The sequence below is a fragment of the Monodelphis domestica genome, chromosome 1 (genome assembly GCF_027887165.1).
Source record: "Monodelphis domestica isolate mMonDom1 chromosome 1, mMonDom1.pri, whole genome shotgun sequence".
Classification (NCBI taxonomy): Eukaryota; Metazoa; Chordata; class Mammalia; order Didelphimorphia; family Didelphidae; genus Monodelphis; species Monodelphis domestica.
In genome coordinates, this window is record NC_077227.1 from 432,489,373 (window position 1) to 432,513,932 (window position 24,560).

Below are 24,560 nucleotides of genomic sequence, written 5' to 3' on the forward strand. Positions count from 1 at the left end.
ACATATCACAGAAAATAACCTTAACTTTAACCTTTCTTGCACCAAAAAGGCTATCAGGAAACACAAGGCAATGATGATGGTCTGAAAGATCTAGAAGGCAAATTAAGGAGAATTCTAAGATACCAGACCAGGAAAAGTCTATCTTTTGTGATTAAGATTTTAAGATCTATTAGAAATAACATCAAAGATACTCCATCCTCAATCACCAGTAAATAACATTAGATACCTCACTTATCATACATCATGTAAACTGAACTGTAAATTTGGAATCTAAAAAATAATATTAAAGGATGTTGGAATGATGATTAAAAATATAATCAGAAAATATGATAGATGTTAGGAAGTGTTCTCCCTATTAATGTGCCCTCAAGATTGCTTACACTTAAGGTGTTCTGTTTAGACAATATTAGAAAAGAGCTACTCCATGTTAGACTACCATAGCTTGAAAGAAATGTTCCTTAGAAACACCCCATTCCCTTTCCTCTGATTTTATTTAAGATAAGCAATCTTCTGATTTGAAATGTAGTATCCCAAGTAGTTAGGCCACCCTCAAGGAAAACAGGGGACTTGAGGAACTCAGAGCTAAGTAATTTAGTTCCTTATATTTGCATTTAGAAAGTTAAAGTGAACATGTAGGGAAGGAAGCTGACACAAAAAAGCTATTGCCAAAAGTTAACATATACTGAACTGATACAGAGTGAAATGAGTAGAACAAGGAGAACATTGTACACAGAAATTAAAACAATGTGGAACAATCCAATGTAATGAACTTTACAATTAGTAGTTATGCAATAAGCCAGGATATTCCTGAAGGACTTATGTAAAAAGATGCTTCCCACACTGAGAGAAAGAACTGTGGGAGTAGAAATCCAAAAGCAAAATATATGGCATCATTTATCACATGTTTATATGGGTATGGGATTTGGGGTTTAGGCTTTAAAAAAACACTCTATAGCAAAAACAAATAATATGGAGATAGGTATCAAGTGATAACATTTGTACAACCCAGTGGAATTGCTTGTCGGCTCTGGGAGGGGGGGAAGGAAAGAAAATGAATCAGGTAAACATGGAAAAATATTGAAAATAAATTTTTTTTAAAGTTAACATATATCCTAAGGATATGTAAAATGGGGAGGAAAGTGCTATTGCCTGGCATCTGGTATCAGTCCTTGGTTACCAAGGTAGATAGGAGATGAGGATCAATTTTCTTCTATAAATACTTTGTGCTTTTTGTTGTTGTTTGAACACAAAAGGTTCCTGGCCTACAAGGTCAAGAGACTAGATGATTCTACTGCAATGGTAACCCCAGCCAAGGTACAAGAGCATAGCACAAAATCCAAACCAAAAGAATTATGTTTCTGTACTTGTATCCTCAACACCTAACCTTGTATGCATTAGATGCTTAATAAATGCTTGTTGAATTGAATTGAATCAAATTGAATTACTAGCCTTTAACCACCAGCTTACATCGGTAGGAATGATGATTTGTTTCCACTAGGTATCATGACAGGGATAAGCAAACCATGAAACATAAGAGAAAATCCAGGAATTAGCTAGTCTCTACAAGATCATAGAGTAGAACATTTAAAGACTGGACTTCTTGGTTTAAAATGTTAAGAAAATGGTGATCTGAACAATGTGTAAACATGATGAGACCTTCACCAAAGGCTACTATAATGCAATCCATTTAACTTGTATTGTCTCTAGCTTATCAGTGAGCTCAAGGAACAGAGACCATACCTTTTAAGTCAAATCTGTTACAATACACAGATCATATAAACACATTAATCATTAACAGAAAGAACTCTGCTTTACCAAAAACAATCAGTAGGAGGAGCATCTTCAAAAACATTTTAATCAGACTTTTTTTTTTCCAGGAAAGAAACCAAATTAATCCTTCCCTTGTAAAGCACAGATTATTTATTCTCCTCAAAATAGAAATTGTGATATGTTTACTGACTTTTCAATAAATTGTCTTTCTAAGACAAACTCTAAAGATAAAGGAACACAAATAGTTCAGACAAAATTAAGCTCTTTTAATATCTGGTAGGAACAAATTAGCAAATAATATCATTTTAAAAATTAATTCAACCCAAAGGGATTCCTTTATTTCCTTTTTGGATTCCTTCCTATCAAAATTTTTTGAGAGGGGGAAACTTTGGATATGGGTAGGATGCTAACTTAGTAACAATCAATTCTTCAGCATTATTGCCTCGTAGAATTTCCTATCACATACTCAAATTTCAATGAGGAATTTTCAAAACAATTTAACATAATCTATGTGTATGGGTCAGCTCATTTTCGTACTTAAAGGCTAAAGAAAGATTATTATTTACATTAATCGTGCCTTGTAGGTTAGCATCCCAGATGATCCCTTTTTTCCTTAAAAATTTTTATAAAATAATTTTTTCTGAAAAAAGTTTTGTATTGTCAGTTGTTTTCTTGCACAAATGAAAGAATTGGGATCATAACATAAAACAGGAAAAGAGGAATAATGAGTTCTGTGTTCTCTCATTATTATCAACACACGAAGGGTGAGTTAATGCAGATACTTTGCCCTTAAATTGAAAAGCTGCAAGTACACTTGAGCATCTGGATAAAAAGGAATGTAAAATTCTGTCCATTCAGAAAGTGTTTTGCAAATATTATAGTACAGTGGTTATGTCCATAAATTGCAGGATGCCAACAAGTCTGTGTTTGCCATGTCTTAGACTTACAGGCACACTGTGCCAGTTGCATATAGATCAATTATTTTGATGATGGAAATACAGATAATAAAACTCTCCTAAAAATCAAGATATTAAATCATATTAACTTTACCATGTTGATGGGACTTGAACCACAATTCTGGAACCCTCTAAACTAATCTGGGGAGCATAGGCTTCTTTATTTTCAATTTGTGCTGTATCGACCACCACCTATTAAAAGAAAAAGAAAACAAGATATTTATTTTCTAGGAAATAAAAGGTCTAGTTCTAAATACACACTTAGGTGGCCAAGTTGGCCTTGGTCTATATATAGACCTGAAAAAGAAAATTTCAAATCATCCAACAAGTAGCAGTGGGGATAGTAGTGAGAATGGTAGTAGAAGTACAGTAGTACAGTAGAAGTACTAGTACTACCACTGCCATTACTTTATATAGCAATTCAGTGTCTACATACATTTTCTGAGTCATGAAAGCCTATGAAGTAGCTGCTGTCAAACCTAAAAGAAAACTCTGAAACACTGTTGCTAAGTTGGGATACTTTATTGGCAAGAAGTTATACCAAAAGAAAGATAACAACTCTGAGTACTAATTTGATTTTTCTATCAAGCTTCTTTTACACTGAAGAACCAACAAAATAAAAGATGCTTATTTTGTTCTTATTTGCTAAGTTAACAAAGTATAGAATACATATGCTAATTAAAAAACAAACTTTTAATTTAAAAACATGTTTTTTTTTAATCTATAAATGATATATAGTAGAAACATTTTATAGCTAATGAGACATTCATAAAAACAGGATCTATGTGATGTAACTTTTAACCAGTGAACTGCAGCAAATAAATCTCACCTGAAAAAGGGCAAAATATTGATTATCTGTGAAAGCAGGATAAAAGGTATAGGATGCCTTTTCAGGTAAACATTGTTATAAATTGTGATAATTCAGCTACTTATACTAGTTATGGGTATTCAGAAACAAGATGGAGTTTCTTTAGTTAAAACTCCATTTTACTTTTTTATGAATCATTAATCTTAATTTATACATGAAGAAACAGAGGCTTGAAGGTACAAACTGATTTACCCACCAAGAGAAGATATGGGAGAAGTTGGGGGAGGGTTTGGTTTATGTTCAAATATTTGATGGGCCCGGAAATGGAAATATTAGACTGACTCTTAAGCACAAAAGGAAAAGCAATGGATAGAAGGAAATTTTAATCTTAACATAAGGGAAATATGAACAGTGCCAAACACCTTTGCCAGGAATATCTCCTTGTTTTATGCCACAAGTTATATTGGGGAGAAGAAGGGGGCACAGCATATAAACTTCAAATTACTCATTTTATAAATGAGAAAACTAAAACCTAGAAAGGTTAAAAGATTTACTAAAAGGTGCTAGAGATTGTATGGGTATATTTCAACTTGGGTTTTCTACCTCCAAGACAAGTTTAGCACAAATATATATGCAGTAACAGTGGGAACTGCCTTAGGGTTGTCTAGATATTTGAGGGGGAGGAAGGAAATAAGCATTTATATAGAGCCTACTATGTGCCAGGCACTGTGCTAAGCACTTTTTATAATTATCTCATGATTCTCACATCCTTGTAAGTAGTGCTATTGTTATCCTTATTCTACAATTGAGGAAACTGAGGCACACAGAGATTGATTTGCCCAATGTCTGAGGCTGGATTTGAATTCTGGTTTTCCTGACTCTAGGTCCAGCATTCTATCTATTGTGCCACCAAATGCTTGCACACACACACGTGCATACACACACACACACACACACACACGCACACACACACGTGCATACACACACACACACACACACACACACACACACACACACATTTTCTCTTTTCCAAAAGCAACGTGACTTCTCTGTGTGACCCTGGGCAAATAACTCCACTTCCATATCCTAGCCCTTGCTGCTCTTCTGTCTTGGAACCCAATACACAGTATTGATTCTAAGACAGAGAGTAATGGTCAAAAAAGAAAAAAAGCAAAGTGACTAATAATTTCTTGACTTTATTTAATGATAATTTCACAAATTTAGAGGAACCAACAAAAGAAAATACTATTCTGGTTCAGATTTTCACCATAAGAAGGAACTAATTGTTGAGGGTCAAAATTAAGGGAGAATGGAAGGAAGTAACTATTCAATATTAGAATTTGTGAAGGCACAAAGAGAAATAAAGCTGATAAGAAAAAAAGGGAGTTGGCTAAAAAGCACAGTATGTATTCATGGGGAAATCTTCACCCAACTTAGATTTTTAAAAGACAGAAGCTGCTAGGTGGCACAGTGGATAGAGGCCCTTGGTTCAAATCTGGCTTCAGATACTTCCTAACTGTATAACCCTGGGCCAGTCACTTAACCTTGTTTGCCTAGCCCTTGCTCTTCTGACTTCAGAGTTCTTACCAAGACAGAAAGTAAGGGTTTAAAAAAATGAATAAACAACAAGGGCAAGTAAGAGAGAATTGAACAGAAATGAATGGTTCTGTGTCAGAAGTGCTAAAGTACAAAAGACTCTTAGGTGAGAAAAGAAAGCTGAAGACAGTAACAAGAGGATTTTGTTATTTTTTAATTATATTGGGAGGGAAAAGCAGCACAAAGAAGGAATAAGATCACAATTCAGTGTGGATTGGGTGATAACTGGTAATAGTAAGAAGGCAGACTTAACTCTGATTTTATTTTGCCTCTGTTTCCTAAGTTTATAGATTTAAAGAATAGGAAAAACAAGGTACTTTAAAGGTCACATACTCCAGCTGCCTCTTTTATAGATGTAAAGTAATGTGCCTAGAGATAAGCTAGGCAAAGAAGTGGGTAAAAGAGTCAGGAGTCAAGCACAGATTCTCAGACTCCAAATCTACACTCTTTCTGTAACACCACCTGAACCTGTATTTTGCCAAGGGAAAGATCTTTGCACTGGAAAAGATATAACAAAAATAGTATGTAGAGTTGTTATTCAAGGTATGAAATGAAAGTTGTCCTGATTTTCTAAAGAGAGATGAGATATGTAAACTATAGGCTGGTGGGATTAAATTTGATTTCTGGGAAAATTCTAGAACTTATTTTTAAAGGGGTCCTTAGTGAACATATAGAAAAGGAAGTAGTGGTGGCAAAATGGCAATACAAAAAGAAAATGTGCTAGCTTTAAGACAAAGGTGGATAATCACTTGCTGGACTATATGGTAGGGGACTTCTGGTCAAGTATGGATTGGACTAGATGGTCTCTGAGGTATATTTAACTGGAATTCTCTATTGGAAAGAAATTGCATCATGACATTATTTAGCTTTTGAAAATTAATCGCAAAAATGATTAGAGATGTATATAATAAGGGCAACTAAATCAATTATTGATCAAATAATAACAAACTCAAATTTGATGCCTAAAAATATAGGTCAACCCTTTCTTGACTCCTTTTCCAAGTTAACAGAAATCCATCATCCTTTCATTAACTATCATGATCCAAAACTCATCAAATTTACTCTCTACCAAAAGTCCTCTACTATCTGAAAAATGATACAGCATTATAGGAATAATTTTTATCCAGTGAACTATAAGAAGTTAAGGGAATTATGAAATTCTTTAAACCCTAATAATTAGACTGGAAATCAACTGAATTTCAGGTATTATGTTTTTCTTTAAGTCTCCTCTTCTTATCCTATTGCTTGCCTTTTCAGTGAGTAGGGGAAAAGATGGAAGGGAGGGAGAGAATTTGAAACTCAAACTTTAAAAAGAAAAGAATGCTTAAGATAAATAAATAATAAATGGGGGGATTACTAAGCCTTCCTTTCTTCTCCCATATAAAGTTTTGCACTCTTGTCAAATATCATGTAACACTTTTGGGAAAATTCCTTCATAATGATCATATTTACCATGTATGATATTTACCCGTGTACATATCTTATCTCAATCCCCCTCTCCACAATGGACTGTCAGGAAATTTAACAGCAGGGCTGGTGTTGTAACAAAACATCTTTGTGTCCTTAAGACCTAGCACAATGCCTTCCAGGGGGTTAAATCCCTACTTAATGTTCGTTGAATTAGACTGAATGGAATTCCTAGTTAAAAACTTTGGGAAAACATAACAGACACATTTTAAGCACTTTCTGTATGTCCTGTTGAAGATTACCATCCAGTGATCCTTGAATTGTTTTCATATAGGATTCAAAGCAGTTAGAGACACACAGGAAATTTTCTTTAATTCCACTAATTTTTCATCAGCAATGATTCTAACAATATTGAGCTTAAGTTTTACATCATTTGTAGAGTAAATGGTATGTTAAGTACATTAATAATGCCAATAAGAAAAGCATTCTTAGAAAGGCAGGCTAACAACTTGTTCAAGTCCCTCCTTGGTGTTAGTATCCACATTTTAAAAATCTCTAATACATCCATTCAATAAAAAAATATTTGTTTACATTTTAGTAAATACAAAAATAATATTTTTAAAGTGATAGTTCCTACTAAGCTCCATAAATCTTTTCATGATTACTCTCAACTAAAAAGGTCAATTTTTTTTGTACTGAGATGTAATTCTTGTTTGTTGAATTAAATAGTAATTTAGTTCTCTTTCCATAAGCTATGTTATTTTGCACTTGAAAAGAGTAAAGATGCAATTTTGTAATTTTTTAGCAATTCAAACCTAACTCAGTCAAGCAAGGTTGTACTGTAACTGATACATCAATCTAGATTATATTTTTTATTGATTTACATTTTTAAAGCAAATTTTGTTGATACTTTAAATGACTCCTCCTGCACCTTAAACCTCCGTGGAAAACACATCACTTTACATATTTTTACTTGCCCAACTTGCCACAAGGATTTTATGCACTGATGACTGGTCACTTCATTTTTCTAACTTTAATATCAAACCACTCGGTAGTGACAATCCATTTTGGATAACTGACAAAATCAGCAATAGATACAATCAAAAACCATCTTCAACAGTCAATATAAAAGAGTACAGTAGAAGTATAGTCCACTTAGTATTTTAGCCTACCTCAGTGCCTATCTAAAGTAGTTTCTTAATAAATGCCTGTTTATTCATTATTTATCATCTTAATTTAAGAAACCTTACCAGAACAAGATATTTGTAGGCAAAACATAAACAAATAATGTGGCATGTTAATTAAGTATTAGGCTAAAACTACAAATGCAAATTTCCTCACTCAAAATTTAGATAATTTTGGAATAAATCTGGTGAAAAATTTAATTTTTAACATTTATATCCAGTTTTCTTTTATCATTATATGTTGCACTGAATGCTTACTATCTTTTTCTGTTTTAATGATTATCTCCATAGCAATTTGCCTAAACTACCATACCACTAAGTAGTAAAACAAAAGGCATATAATTGCTAATATTTTCATGATTTAGAGAGATCTAGCTTCTGAGTAACATAAATGTAAAATTAAGGTTGACACATTTCTCCACCCAGTCTAGTGGGTTTTGGGGAAATGGCTTCCTGTACCCTGAACAACTATTGTTCAAGTTGTACAGGTGTTTCCTTTTATCTCCACCCATTGAAAAATAACTTTAAAAAAATGATACATGTCAGCACATAAAACCTCATATGTGAAGAATATAATATTTCAGCTTGGATGCATATTATACCATTCAAGCTATAACAATTTTTCATAAAACTCACTTCCTTAATGTTTAGCCTTTCTTTCTCCTAGTTTTCACAATTCTTATCTAAAGAAAGTTATAGCTATAGTTTTTTATCTCATTATTCCCTCCTGACTTAATCTAAAATGGTCATTAGAAATATATGTCGGGGGCAGCTGGGTGGCTCTGTGGATTGAGAGACAAGCCTAGAGATGGGAGGTCCTAGGTTCAAATCTGACCTTAGACACTTCCTAGCTGTGTGACCCTGGGCAAGTCACTTGACCCCCATTGCTAAGCCCTTACCACTCTTTTGCCTAGGAACCAACACATAGTATTGATTCTAAGGCAGAAGCTTAAGGGTTTTTTTTTTAAAGAAGAAATATGTCAATTTCTCACACTAACCTGTGTGTTATTTAATAATTTGTTATAATTTACATTTTATTAATGTTTTCTTAGAAGAGATTGCCTGGTTTGTGAAGTAAATTCAAAAAGGATGACTTCCTAGGGGTGTAAATAGGGGAGACAAGCATTTTGATTAACAAGAAAGGAAAATTTTGCTTTCCAAGCAATACAAAGGTGGTGAAAAGGATAGAAAGCATAGTGTCAAAAGAAGTCCGAGTCCTGGATCAACATTAACCTCTTTGAGGGCAGGGATGATTTTTAAATAGCACAGTGCTGACACATAGTAACAGCTTAATAAATATTTGCTGATTAAGTGATTTAATTTCTCTTGAGACTCAGTTTCTTCATCAGAAAAATAGGGAAAGTACCTGCATTATCTATCTCAGGGTTATAATGAAGAAAATATTTTGCAAGCCTAAAGCATTATGTAATTGTACATAGTTTCTTGTTATTTGTTAGTAACAATAATCTGGGAAGTTAGGTGGAGTAGTGTATAGAATGCTATGGCTAGAGTTAGAAAGACTCGACTTCCAGAGTTCAAATGTGGCCTTAAACACTTACTAGCTATGTGATCCTGAACAAGTCACTTAACTCTGTTTGAGTTTCCTCATCTATAAAATGAGCTAGAGCTTAGCTACTCTCAGCAATATAATGATCCAGGCCAATTCCGAAAGACCTAGGACAAATAATGCTATCTACCTTCAGAGAAAGAATTATTGGAGTCAGAATGCACAGGGGTTCATAACAAGTCCTTAACCCAAATCCAGCATCACAACAGAAAACTTACTAGATGCAAATCTTTCACTGATTCTCCAAATCCCAAAGAGAAAGGAATAAGCAAAAAGCAGAAGACGGCCCAAGAAAAGTCCAGACTCAGATTCTGACACAAAAATCCATCCCCCACATGCTAAAGTGCAAGGGCAAGCTTCTGTACAGAGGGAATCAAAAGAGTGTGAACAAAAATCCAACTTAGATCCAAGAGCAAAAGATTTCTTTCCCAGCTGATTTACAACACTCTGATAATAACATAGAATTAATAAACAAGAACCTCAAACCATCATAAGAGACCACTGAGAGGAAGAGCTAGGAAGGAGAAGGCATCGTCGAAAGTCCAAACCAAAAAGGCATGTCTTCCCATGGACCAGCAACTTCCACAACCTCCAGGGAGAAGGATGAGGGAGAAATGAGACAAGATCAAACACCTATACATTCTCTAAGAAGCTCTAACACTGAACTCATTCAAAAAGTACATAAATCTGGAACAAAAGAAGATAGACCACATCAGTCAACATATGAAGAGGATACCTGTCAATAAGGAGTAAGTATGTACATGCCACACAACATATTTAGTACATAACCTCTAAACACACTGATTTAGGGGTCCTGTTGTAGATAAGTATAACCCATAACAATGAAAAATGTATAAATTTGTAAATACAATTCTTGCAAGACTCAGACAGAAAAGGACTGGGAAAAAAAAACAACCTTTCTGTCTTGTTGACTCCAAAGCAGAACTCTTGTATATATGTACTATATATACACCATATACATATATGTAATGAATATACATAAAACATACACAAACTGTGGCATTTAAAAGAGTGGATGCCATAAACTGTAAGAGTTAAAATAGTTGAGGTTGTAAACTGTAGTGAGTAAAATAGTGGAAGATATAAATTGTGATAGATAAAAGTGTGGGTGAGTAAATTGTGACCGCAGGAAATATGTTTTCACCACAGTGTCTTGTTTTAAATCAAATATTTAAGGTGGTCTCCAGGGAAATATTCCCAATTATGAATATACCCAAGTCAACTGGGTTTTATAGAGACTTTAATTAATAATACAATGAAGAATTAAAGAAAGAGAGAAAGAGTAAGAAAGGAATAATTATGAAGGGCCTTAAGCCAACATGGCCTAGATCTGAGTATTAATAGAGAGATCAGTCAGTCTTTAACCACTCACCACAAGATCTGCGAAGCAAGGATTCTAGTGACACCAGGCCAGCATCATCTCAGCTGCTTTCACCAGCTCAATCTTCAATCTGAATGTTTCAGACTGTCTCCCTTGAGCTCCTATTTAAAGGGCAATTTCTCCTATGTCACCTCCCCTAAGTCCTTACATCCACCAATCACAGTAGACGTTTTTCAAAGGACAGACCATTCTTAGTCCACACCTAAGAAGGTGTGGATTTTTGAGTAATTCACACCAGGAAAGCTCTGAGTAAATTTCCCAGTTCTTTGTTCCTTGTAAATTCACAAGTTGCTTGACCTTTATGGGTACTTAGCAACCTTTTGTATTAGTTCTAAAAATAGGCATGGCTTAAGTACGGGTTTAAGTACTTTTCATTGTTCAGCAAGGAGTTTTTTCCCCTAAAGCAGTCTTAAGTAAGGGTGGAGTAGAGGTCTTCCCATTTCTGATCTAAGTAGAGTTCTCACTTTCCAAATGGGGAAAGGTCCCAGTAGGGAATTGTTCCAATGGAAAATTCCCCAATGGGGAATTTTTTTAACATTCACAAGTCTGATAAATTTCAAGACTCACATAAATCTTAGACCATTAACATACTAACATAAGTTAGAAATCAGACTAACGCTCTTAACAAAACTTAGATTAGGGAAAGAGGATAGCCAGGGCCGACAAGGGAAGTTCAAATTTTAGGGAGCCAGTAAAAGGGAAAGAGCCAGGATAGCATAAAGAAGGAAAACAAAAAATTAAAGAATCTGTAACAGTTAGAGAAGTTAAGAAAACATAGCGTAAGGAGTTAGAAAAATATTACCATAGTCATACATCATTAAGATATTGTTACCAAAAAGTTAAATCAATATTGTTGCATATTGTTATAGGACATTGTTATTCCAAATATATGTTAGTCAATTGTATCAACCTCTTGTAACAAAAACACACCTACCCTGAATATTTTCTCAAAACTTCTTCTTAACGTAGTCTTAGGTAGCTAAAGTAAGATAAGGGTAGATATATTCAAGGGAAAGCAGATTTCTTATTTTTTTTGGGGGGACATAGAATATAGATAAGATAGGAACATAGTACTAAAGAAACAACTGTAAGTAACTTGGCTAACTTAGTGCAATGTTAGGGTGACAATTCTACACAAGATGAAAAGGGGGAATCTATAAGAGAGAAAATCTTTGGCAGGAATCAGCTGCCAAAAGAAAGCATAGGGGAAGGGCAAAGGAAAAAACCTCAAGATTCCAGGGAGAGAACAGAAGCTGAGAGAACTCAAAACTGCCAGGTCACCTGACTCCTCCAGCTGAGAGACTGAGAAGAGGACGTCTGAGGCTGGGGGATCCCTCTGGATATCAACTGCTTCCCAGTGCATCCCTGAAATATCTCACTCAGTTTGAGACATCATAGACTGGAACTTTGAAGAAAGCCATCTACTGAAAAATCTTCCCTACAAAGATTATTCTCCACCTCTCTCTCCCCAACTTGTCCTGAACTCCAAATTTCTAACTAGATTAGATCAGGAGTAGGGACCCAATCAGCAGCTGACCAGAAAAGGGGTCAAGGACGAAAGTCTGGACCCCCAAGATTGGGGGGGGGGTCTGCTAGTCAATAGGGTTTCCTGCTACCCACTTTCCTCACCTAATACCTTCATATCTCCCTTCCTTGAGTGACCCCAAATAAAGTATTACTACTGAGATCAGGTCTGGTCTGCCTAGTTCCTGACTCTAAGAAAGGGGTCTGAAGATTTGGGGAGAACCATACCTCTCCCCAAAAGGGAGGGTTAACTCAGGATCTGAGGGAATCCAAATAACTAGATGCAAAGGAGTAATCCTCTCCTCTGGGCAGACAAGTAACTCCAGGTTTTGGGGGGGAGGAGAAGTGGCAGTTGGGGTGTTTGAAGGAACCAGAGACAGGAAGGTCCAAATGGTCTCTCAACCATAGCTGAGACCAAGAAGGGAAGCTATGTGACATTTCACTAAAGCTCTTGCCTCTAGTTTTAATCTCTACATTCCAAACCACTCTCTGAGGAGACATACTCTGTCTCTCAAGGAGACAAAGCCAGGTTACCTTCCCTGAGGGGAAGAAAAGGGAAGATCAATCTCTTCTCTCGCTTCATTTCTCTCAACTCTTTTCTTTCCCTCTCTCCAGTTCCCCAGTATATGTGTGTGTGACCCTCTAACTGACCATATATTATAGACTTCTTATAAGTTTGAAAATTCAAGATAACATTTTTATTAGAAAATCCACATAGGAAAAAACCTCTATACCTGATCTTTTACTTTAAGTAAATTTTTACATCTATTTGAAATTCTCTAAACTATGATATATATTATTTTAAATCAGGGCATGTACTCACCCTACGCATACACACATACACATACAGTCCTTTAATGAGACAGAAGAGATCTCTGAGATCTTCTAGTACAACTCTTTGATTTTACAAGTAGAAAATGAGGCTCTGAGAAGTTAACAAATTCAAGGTCACATTTTTTTTGACCACATTTACTTACCAGTCCAGCTTGGCCAAATAGTAACTGCACAGCGGTCTTACATGCACCTCGCCAAGTAGAAGGACAAACTTGGTTCAGCACTTCAGTTACAGGAGAATCATCCCTTGTAATCCCATTATGACAGCCTGCTTCTTTAATCAGCTGTAGCATAGTGTGCTGCATATTGATAAGAAGAAAAGTGCACAATACATAAGGAAAAAACTATAGGATGAGTGAAAATTTGCAGAAAGTTATTTGGGTGCTTATCTGAACATTCATTATCAGGAACAGATTTTGTTTAAATTACTTTATTTAATGCTTTTAATTTCTTAAGGAAGAGATAATTCATCATAGCTCTATTTAATTACTGATCTAGATACAATGGATGTCTTACCTTACACCAGCTATTTAAAATGATAAGATTTCTATGCTAAGAATTTGAATCCTAGAGGTCTCTATATAAAATATATCACCTCAATAATCCTCACTTTGCTGAGCTACTTTAAAATTATTAATTTTACTAAAAAGAAGTAAAATTTGTTGGGAAACATGAAAGCCAATCAATGTATCTTTTAGATGATACCTAGATTTTCCTCTCTAAGGCAGTGACATTTAGATTTGTTAGTTAAAAAAATATAGAGTGTAACCACTTTGTGATTGCTTCTTGAGTTGCTTTGTTCCTATTTCCCCCCTGACCCCCCACCCTACCCCAGTCCAAAATCCATCACTTAGGAAAAAGCCTCTCTGAATTTAAATAGGTTGGCCCTTGGAAGATAAATACAAATTCTATTATACAATTCCAGTTTGAAGATTTTCAAGTTTGGTAAAACCTGCCAGAGTTTATACTCCACTGGAAAAATCTGCAAAATCCAAAATTACTTCCAAATTCTGATGAAGCAATTAGGGAATATTTAAAGGGAAGTTTGTAATAAAAGTTTTTGTTCATTTAGTAGTTATTAAAATGTATGCATACTTATATTTTCAAATTTTTTATTGACATTTGTTTTTACATGACCAATATTAAACATTTTAAGATTACCCTACCCTAAGAGAGCTCTCTTATAATAAATCAATTAAGTAAATTAATAATATATTATGATCTCAACTGAAATTATATGCAACATTCTAAACCTATAGCCTTCCCTCTAATCTCTCTATTTTTAAGTGAATAGAAAACATGACTATTCCATTGAATAAAAACAAATGAAAAACAAATTCATTGTAAGAGATATGTCTAGTGAAGTAATACACCCATTATATAAAAATCCTAATTGATTATATTAAAAATGTTTCATTTTGTATCTTAAATCCATCACTTTTCTATGAGAAAGTGGACAGCATGTTTTATCACTAGTCTTCGGGAATCATGGCTAATTGCTGCAATCAGTTCTTATAGACTTTAAAGTTGTTTAAGAGCTATTATTGTATAAATTGCTCTCCTGGTTCTATTCACTTCACTCTGCATTAATTAATATAGGTCTTTCCATGTCTCTTTAAAATAATCTATTTCCTCAATTTTTAGAGTACAATAATATTACAAACACCAAAATTTATTCAGTCATTCCTCAACTGATGGCATCTTATTATTCCATTTTTTTAACACTACAAAAAAAAGAATTGTTATAAATATTTTTGAATATGTGGTATATTTTTTTGCTCTTATTTTCCTCATAATTCTTAGCAGTAGCATAGCTAGGTCACAAGGCATGCTCTTATATGTATTTATTATTATTACACCTGTTTCTTACATTTATTTAAATCTAACCTAGTGTGAGAGACCAATGAAACTTAAATATGCCTAGTGAAACTTGGACTTTCTTCCAATATTTTTCTTTCTTAAACCTCTATGAGTTTTCCATTCAAAAAATTCTATCAAATATATTTAATTGAGCTGTTTAGATTTAAATTAAAGTTACCGTTTTTAACTTCAGGTTGTCAGCTGCAGACTCATTAAAAGATATCCCTCTTAAAAAGTGTGATCCTATCTGGACAGGGACTGTTGGGAGCTCACACTGGATTGGTTGTGGTGGTGTTTGTCTCCGCCCAGTCTGCTGTGCCTCAGCTTCACTGCAGCAGCCCTTCAAATAGATATCAAACAATGCAGATATATAGTCAATACACCTGGGATTAGGAAAGATGCCCCAGTCAATAGGAACCTCTGCATGGCAGAGTTAAGGAGTTACATAAAGAAAAAATGGTTACCTGCAAACTTGCTTCAATTGCTTTTGGATTCAAGTGGAAACCAGCTTTCATTGCATATTCACAGTGGCCTAGACTCTCCAGAGCTATTTTATATGCCTAAAAAGAAGATTTTTTCATATATCATAATTTGATAGCAAATTACAATGATATAACAAAGTCCAACAAAATATAGGTAGTAATAGATTTGAGCTATATGCTATCAAAATTTCATTAAAACAGTTCAGCTGATTATGGATGATAACTTCTTTCACCTGAAATAATCATTTTTTAATTCTTCAGAAAAGAAAACAACTAACTTGCAAAGCACTGTCAATTTTCACGTTCAGTTCTTTAAGCTGGTGTTCAGGGATTGCCACACTCTGTGAACAGAAGAGCTGTTGAACTTCAATTCCAGCCAAGCAGCCATCACAGCCTCTCTCTCTCAGTCTAGATGTTGCCTTAAACAACAAGGAAAAAAAAACACAAACCAAAACAAACAAATGGTAAATAAAATATGTTTTTATAATCAATCAATATCAGCAATCAAACTAAAATTAAGCAAGAAATACTGAAAGAAGCAGAAATACAAAGTAGTAGGGAGTGACTTTTATGTGCGAATCTGTTCCCAGCTAGTGATAGACTTCTGCAACACATCTTTTTTTTTTTTTAATTTAAAAATACTTTTCCATGGTTACATGATTCACGTTCTTTCCCGCCCACCTCCTGGAGCTGACAAGCAATTGCACTGGGTTATAAATGTATTATCGCTCAATACCTATTTCCATATAATTCATTTTTGTAATAATCTCTTAAAAACCAAAACTCCACATCCTATATCCATATAAACAAGTGATAAATCATATGTTTTTCTTATGCGTTTCTACTCTTTCTCTTAAGTCCCTTGGGACTGTCCTATATCATTGCATTGCTAACAATGAAACATCTTGAAGAGAATAAAACAGTTTTTAGAGTCACTGTTGAAATGCTAGTTATGTATATACACATACATATACATACATACATATATATACATATACATATATACATATACATATACATACATACATATATATATGTATATATATATATATATAAAAAAGCTATATGCAGCAATGCTTAGGCAAGGGGCTTTATTTTTCTGCTTTAGAAAGACAATCTCAGACTATGCCTTAAGCAAGTGGATGTAGATTGGGCAATTCCTGCAGTAAGACCAAACATCCTAATCACCCTTCCATAGAAAGAGGAAAGAATTGTACATTAAAGCAAAAATAGAAGATTTTACAACAAAATCTTCATGAAAAGTTAATTTCCATTTCTCTAAGAATCAGTGGCAATCTAAAAAACCACCCACACGCCAGAGACTGAATAAGAAATGTAACTAGGGATTAAACATACTGAAATCAGTTTATTTTTATTTAAATGATTTTTAATAACTTGGTGATCTAAACAAATTCCTGGGCATCAATCATAATAGTGGTCTCAAATTCACTATGTCTGGAAAACATAAAATAGTATCTAAAATAGAAGTTTGGAAGTAAGACAAGCAGCTTTAGTGAAAAAAGTCAATTTTTGTTAAAGATATTGCCACTGAATTCTAAATTCAGGACAAAGTACTCAAAGGAAATTAACTACTATTGACTAAATGGGTATTCCCATTACTATTACACAACATCCAAGTTAGAGAGTACCCAAAGGATCTCTGTGTAGGAATGCTTACATTGTAGTCACAAAAGGTGGTCTTATAGCAGAGAACTAAGAGAGGGCAACAATATAGAAAATGTTTAGTGGTTACTTTCCTTTTATAAAGTACTAATTCAATAAGGACAGGCAGTTTATTCTTCAACTTTAATTCCAAAGGAAGTTTACTTATTGTCCTATACACTAGATGCTGGTATCAGCCAGCATACAGAATAGGATTTCCTGTTAAAAGATTAATATGCTAGCAAGTAAAAGTACCAAAGTAGCAAATAAAAAGTTTTTCAATTATTTATAAAATGTTAGAGGTAGCATGCTACAAAATGAGTAAAGATGATTATTTTGCATATAAAATTAAATTATCTGCCCTAGGGGGAAGCTGGGTGGCTCAGTGGATTAAGATCCAGGTCTAGAGATGGAAGGTCCTAGGTTCAAATCTGGCCTCAGACACTTCCTAGCTGTGTGACCTTGGGCAAGTCACTCCCCCATCATCTAGTCCTTACCACTTCTGCCTTGGAACCAATACATAGTATTAATTCTAAGACGGAAGTTAAAAATTTTTAAAAAGAGATAAATTATCTGCCCTAAATTCAATGTATAATTCAAGATAGATGTTGTCATATGAAATTTTATTAAATGTAAATTAGGAACATAAGAAGCAATAAGTCCTAGGAACATAAATTTACTTTAGAAAAATTATAAAGACTATCAGAAAAGCAAATAAGCTTGAAATCCCGCATGGATGCTGACAGTTAGAAGCATCTTTAGTGTAAAGGACAAGTAAACTTCCTATGAAATTAGCTCCCCAAAGAGCTCCAGTCCTTGTGTATTGAGCCAATGTTTTATAACTCTAGTATATCTATAGTGGCAACCTCATTTTATAAAAGACAAAACTGAAGTCCAAGGTCACAAAATGACAGTCAAACCTACACGTGTATACTTCTTATAGTGTTTTTCCTTGTTGTTTGTCCTTGTCTACAGTATAGTCTGATAAAGCTAAAGTAATATAACAAAGTTGCAAAATATTAAATCAAAATGGGGTTTCACTATCTAAATGGCTCTTTCATTTTTACAAAGAGCAAACATAAGCCTTAGAGGTCCAATGATTTGCCAGAAGTCATATCAGTTTATTGGGCTGAGCTTGAGGATGAATACTTGAGAGTCTCTGAGTGAACTAAGTTTTTTTCCTCCATCATATATCTTACTTTCAGCCCAGTGACAGAAAATTTTATCAGAGATGAAATATTTAACTTGTAGTTGAAAAACATTCATTTTTTTTGTGCCCTCTTATTTCCATACCCAGGAATTAAATGATTATTAAATACTTATTAAAAGGGGCAGGTGTGTGGGGGCATCTGAGTAGCTCAGTGGATTGAGAACCAGCCCTAGAGACGGGATGTCCTAGGTTCAAACTGTCCTCACACATCCCAGCTGTGTGACCCTGGGCTTAACCCCCATTGCCTAGCCCTTACCAATCTGCTGCCTTGGAACCAATACACAGTATTGATTCCAAGATGAAAGGTAAGGGTTTAAACAAACAAACAAACAAATACATAAAGGGGGGCAAGTGTGTTATGATCCTCTTACTTCCTCCCTTAAATTTGTTTAATGAGTATCCAAGAAGGTATTAAAAACCTACAGTCAAATGAGAATCATCTGATTCTACCTCAAATTTATTGGGGGTAACAGAAGCATTATTAAGTAAAAAAGTACATATTTAAAAGAGTTGTAAAAATTATAGAACCAAAGAAAGTCAGGACTTGGAAAGATCTGAGGGATCATTTGGTATATCCCTCCAATTTCTAGGTAGGAAAACTAAGGCACATAAAAAAAAAGTAATTAGATTCAAGGTCATAAAATAGGTAGGTGGTACAATGGAAAGAGGCCTGGGCCTAGAATTGAAAAAGATTCATTTTTTTCAGTTCAAATCAAGCTTCAGACATTTACTAGCTATGTGACCCTGGGTAAGTCACTTAACCCTGTTTGCCTCAGTTTCCTCACCTATAAAACGAGATGAAGAAGGAAAAAGCAAACCATTCCAGTATCTTTGTCAAGAAAACCCCAAATGGGGTCAGAGAGTTGGACACAACTGAAATGATTAAACAATAACCAAACAAGAGCTAAGCTCCTGTCAGTGTTCTGACTCAGCTCAGTGTATGGTCTTTCCACTAAGCACTGCTGAGGTTGAAGGTCAATGGGAGCCCTCAGGATGAGAAATCATTAGATCATGGGTTTTGACCTCATTTGCCTATAATTTTTTTCCAGTCTATCTCTTATTCATATGTCATAGTATGCAACAGCAGATATCAAGATGAATAATCACTGGAATTATAATTTTAGAAATTAAAATTCAGTCAGTGTCTGCTGATATTCTAGACTTAAGAAACACTGCTAAAAACCTAAACAGAAAATGTATGTGGTGTAATTACAGTAAAAGGAGGAAAATCCATCTAGTCACCTTGTAGTTACAACTAGTTTTCTTAAAAAAAAAAAGGTCCAAAATCAAGAGAAAAAAAAGTATCAAAGTAAAATCAATACAAAGGGAACTCAAAAACAGAGGATATTTATATTAGCACACATATGTAATTTACATGTTTTTAAGCAAGTTATAAACAATGTGGAGTTTGAGGTTTACCAAATTTTTATGCCTTTGTTTATTTAAATGGTTTTTTTGTTGTTGCTGGTAGTGGTTATTAAATATAAAATAAGTAAATAAATTAAAACCAACTAATTTTCTAATGAGTTCTTTTTATTTGTAATATAAGAATTTATCAAGAAACCCTAGATTGAAATTACTAGAGATCACAATTCAATTATGAAAAATGAGGTCTAAACAAAATAAATAGCTCATTCTTGGAATGGTGAATAATAAAAGCTCTTTTTCAAGGTAAACAGATATATACTCCAGAGCATCTGAACAACTCATATCTAGCATAGTCGGGCAGTAAGAAGTAAAAGAATTCCCTCTAACTGGCAACTTTACCTCTGCGGCCCCTCTCCAAGATCTTAATGCATCTTCCAGTTCAGTTGTGGGACTTAAGCAAGATTTCCCATTGCCACTAACATTCTTTCTTTCTTGCACTACTGTTTCAGCAAAGCAGGAGTGGGCCACTGGCTGCACCTTCTGTAATGCCTGGGACAAAAACTGGAAATGAACTTGCATCACTGTCAAGAAACATCGGCCCAGTACCTATGAAAATAGAAAAGTACATTTCAGGATTTTTTTAGTCCTTGGTTTCTGAATCAGAAGAGTTCATTTTTAGTTATTTCTAAACAAACTGGAGGAAATTTGTGGACTGGATAACTAAACTAACATGTGGTCAGAATATAATCTATTTTTGGTTTTGGAAAATATTTTAAAACTTAGGGATATTTTCACCTGAGACAAAAACATTTTTCCAGAGAGAGGAAAGTAACATGATCAAGATCATATAATTAATAAATAGCGTCAATGGAATGTAAACCCAAGTTCTTGGACTCCATAATCAGCCAGCAAGCATACTATGTGTTGGGCACTATGCTAAGCACCAGAAATACAAAGAAAAACAAACAAACAAAAATGTTCTCAAAGAGCTCACAGTCTAAGTGGGGAGACAATATGAAAATAACTCATGTATGAACAAAATGTATACAGCATTTATTGGAGATAATCAATAGAAGGAAGGCACTAAGATTAAGGAGGACTTGGGAGAGGCTTCTTACTGAAGGTGAGATTTTAGCTGAGGCTTCAAATAAATCAGGAGATGGATGAGGAGGGAGAGAATTCCAAGTATGAGAATAGCCAATGAAAATACCCAGAGCCAGGAAATGGAATGTCATATGCAAGAATTTTCTCATTTTAGAGAAGCAGAAACTAAGCATTAGAGAAAAAAATGGAATGTACCCAAGGTCACGTGGTCAGTATGACAGCTGTCATAAATTGTCTCTGGAAACAAATATTGTCTCTGGAAACAAGGATTAGAATATTCTGCTCAGCTCCAAAGTAGAGGCAGGAGAAATTGGCAAAAGTTATAGAGAAAAAGATTTAGGCATAAAGAAAAATTTCCTAAAAATTGTAACTATTCAAGATTGGCATGTTGAAGAGTAAAGTATTTAACAGTGTCTTAAAAGATACTGAGTTTCCCCTCATTATGAATCTTTAGAGTCTAAAAAACTGCTTGTCAGATTTGTTTTGGAGAGGATACTTGTTCAGGTATAGATTAGATCTGATGGCCTCTGAAACAATAGGGTCACAGAACTACAAAATTAGAGCCAAGAAGGGAACTTAGATGCCATCTAGTCAAACCCTTTCATTTTACAGATGGGGAAAGCCCAAGAGAAGTTAAAAGAAATTGGTTCATATTTACCCAGGCTTTAAGTGGCAGACCCAGGATTTAAAAACAGGTCTTCTGGGGGCAACTGGGTAGCTCAGTGGATTGAGAGCCAGGCCTAGAGACGGGAGGTCCTAGGTTCAAATCTGGCCTCAGACACTTCCCAGCTGTGTGACCCTGGGCAAGTCACTTGACCCCCATTGCTTAGCCCTTACCACTCTTCTGCCTTGGAGCCAATATACAGTATTGACTCCAAGACGGAAGGTAAGGGTTTAAAAAAAAACAAACAGGTCTTCTGTCACCAGGTCTTCTATCTCCAATCCAAAATTCTTTTCAATATTTCACAAATGCCAGATTAGTATTCCATAAATTGCAGCCATAAAGCATCAGAGTTAGAATACATAAACTGATCTGTGATCTCACCATTTTGGATGTTCCCTACACTGATACAGACTGGAAATTATCCATACTTGCTTATCACATTCAACTATTGCCATGTGTTCTACAAATTCTACACTGTGGGCACACCCAACATTCTAGAAGTCATCTTCCTTTTCTCCTGATATTGTGAGGATATCAATTCAAGTCCTTTGACTATCTAACTATTATCCCTTAACCTGATCATAAGATCAATCCTTATCTTTGCAGTCTGTTTAAACCCACCATGCAGCTCTTCACTGCCCTCTCTATGACATTGATTTTCAATTCTCTGTAGAATGTTGCATTCCCCATCTCAAAGCCATATGATTACTGTAGTGATAATCAACATTTTTTAAAATGGGCTATTGCATTTGGGAGAAATCTAGTGTCATTAAAAGGGCCCTTCAGTTTCCTAATATATTCTCCTGGTTAATATATCTACATGCATGTTGCAGGATCGAATTACCTATGGATAAATTTTAAGGTTTGGTTGTTGTTATAATGTGGGCAAGAGACATTCTTTATCCATTTGTTTTTTCCAACTGACCAAGATCTTTTGAATGATTAAAGATTTCTTCAAGACTGGTCTCCAAATTCTGAAATTTAATGTAACCAGCACAGTCTTCTACAAAGAAGGATGTTTGGAGGACTTCACCTACAAGCTAAGGTGACTTTTAGGTTCTTTTAGTCTGCTAGTTAGCAGTATAAATGATTTATATCTGCTAAGTTTCTGAATGAAATTATTATAATAGGTGCCATCCTATCTACTATTCATTATCCCTCATAATAAATCTGTCCTGTCTGCGTAAATATTGTATGGGGGGGGGGTATCATGTTACTCAGTGCTTATCGTGTCTAATGTCTATTTTCTCCTCAAAGAAAGCATAAATTATGTAATGTCACATTTCTTGGTAACCTACAAATCTTTGGCCTCTTTCATTCAACATTATTGGCTCATGATGTCCTGTGTCTTTCCTGCCAATCTCACCTATTGACTGAAGTCAATAAGTATTATAGCTCATGTTGACATAATTGAAAGGTCTTGAGTACTTTTTGAAATTTTTCTACCTCTTCATCCTCTGTAACAGATGTTGGTATAGAAGCTATAATATAACTACTGTCACAGTGGTCTTTTGGCACTTGTTTATCATTAGCACTGTAATACAAGATGATCAAATGTCTCATGAAATGATTTTTCTTGTTGCTTTTCAAATACAATAGAACTAGCTCTGCCAATTCTTTTGACTCTACAAACAGTATCTGTTAGCCATTTCCCCATTAAGATTTAGCTTCCTTCTTTCTGTTTAATTTATATTGGGAATGTCAAGGTATGATTCAGATGATTAAATAGCCTGTCACTTCATTTGTGTTTGGACAAAGATCTCATATTCAGGTTATTATAAGTCAAGTTAAAGTTCATGCATGGTCTAAAAACTATGATTTTTATAATCTTCTCTTTTTTCCAGTATTCAATTACTGTTACTGTAGCATTCTTCACATGAAGAATACAGATTATAAAAAAGACATTCATTTTAATGAAAATCTGGGGATCATTAAAAGCACTGCACAATTTCCCCCCCAAAATTTAGCCCACTCTTCTCTTCAATTCTGGGGCCTAAGATATATATATATATATATATCTTATATATCCACAGTATCTATCCCAGGGGGATGTGTGTGTGTGTGTGTGTGTGTGTGTGTGTGTGTGCGTGTGCGCGCGCAAACACAGTCTAATAAAAAGAGAAAGAGAATTGTATATGAAACAACAAATTGCTATTATGTATAGCCTGATTTTAAAAAATACATATAATATATATAAAATGTAATTCAGCAGTTCCAATATGGACCTATTAATCTGTGTCCTTATGAACTTCCCTTTGCTCTCATAATTTTTTTTTTGTACATTGCCTCACTTTCTTCCTGTAATACCCTATAAAATAAAAAACTGGGAAGGGAAGAGAAAAAAGACAAAAATTCTCCAAAATCAATCAACATAGAGGAAAAAAGTAACATTATATACAGTATTTCACACTTAAAGACCTCTAACATCTTAAAACCATTTCTTCACGTCCGACTACCTTACACTTCTTAGACTAGGCTCCATTAAGCCTTCAAACTTTCTAAGTACCTTCTTCTTCTACCCTTCCTTACAAACATACTTTTCAGATTCCTTTTGTATGCTGCCTTTCCCCATTATACTGTGACCCTTCTTTAGGGCAGTCCTTGCTCATATTTTTATCCTCAGTCCTTAATATGGTATCTGGAACATTTGTTGTCATTGTTCAGCTGTTTCAGTATATTTTTGACCCAGTGGACCTTTGCTCATGGAGTTTTCTTGGTAAAGATACTGGAATTGTTTTCCATTTTCTTCTCCAGTATTTAGGATGTAGTAAGTACATAATAAACATTTCTTGACTAATTTTACAACATTCAATTTTTTTGAGGTTTTTCTACTTATATTGTTGTAGTCAATGAATATATAGTTTTCTTGGCTCTGCTTACTTTACTGTTTCTCTTTGCCATATGCATCATTTACTATAGCATTGTAAAACTCCATCCTATATATATATTCCACAGTTTGTCCAGTCATTCCCCAACTAATGGGAAACTATTTTCTTCCCTGTTCTTTGCTTGACAAAAAGTGTTGCAATGAGCCTTCTGATTTATATAGAATCTTTTTTTTTAAATCAATGAATATCTTGAAGTATATATCTAGCAATAGAATCTCTGGGTCAAAGGATATGGACATTTTAGTCACTTTATTCACATAACTACAAACTGTTT

The 24,560-nt window shown here is 34.5% G+C and overlaps 1 protein-coding gene across 5 annotated transcripts in view; it reads right to left on the reverse strand.

The window, feature by feature from the left end:
* GARRE1 (granule associated Rac and RHOG effector 1) overlaps positions 1–24,560 on the reverse strand; it is a 126,793-nt gene that overhangs the window by 15,141 nt on the left and 87,092 nt on the right. For all 5 annotated transcript variants that reach the window (XM_001365190.4, XM_016422822.2, XM_056822450.1 and 2 more), the window contains 6 exons: positions 20,030–20,236; positions 15,669–15,809; positions 15,373–15,468; positions 15,087–15,248; positions 13,192–13,347; positions 2,821–2,918 (listed from right to left, as the gene is read on the reverse strand). In XM_001365190.4, the coding sequence (XP_001365227.1) occupies positions 2,821–2,918; positions 13,192–13,347; positions 15,087–15,248; positions 15,373–15,468; positions 15,669–15,809; positions 20,030–20,236 (860 nt within the window). The remainder of the gene's footprint in view (positions 1–2,820; positions 2,919–13,191; positions 13,348–15,086; positions 15,249–15,372; positions 15,469–15,668; positions 15,810–20,029; positions 20,237–24,560) is intronic.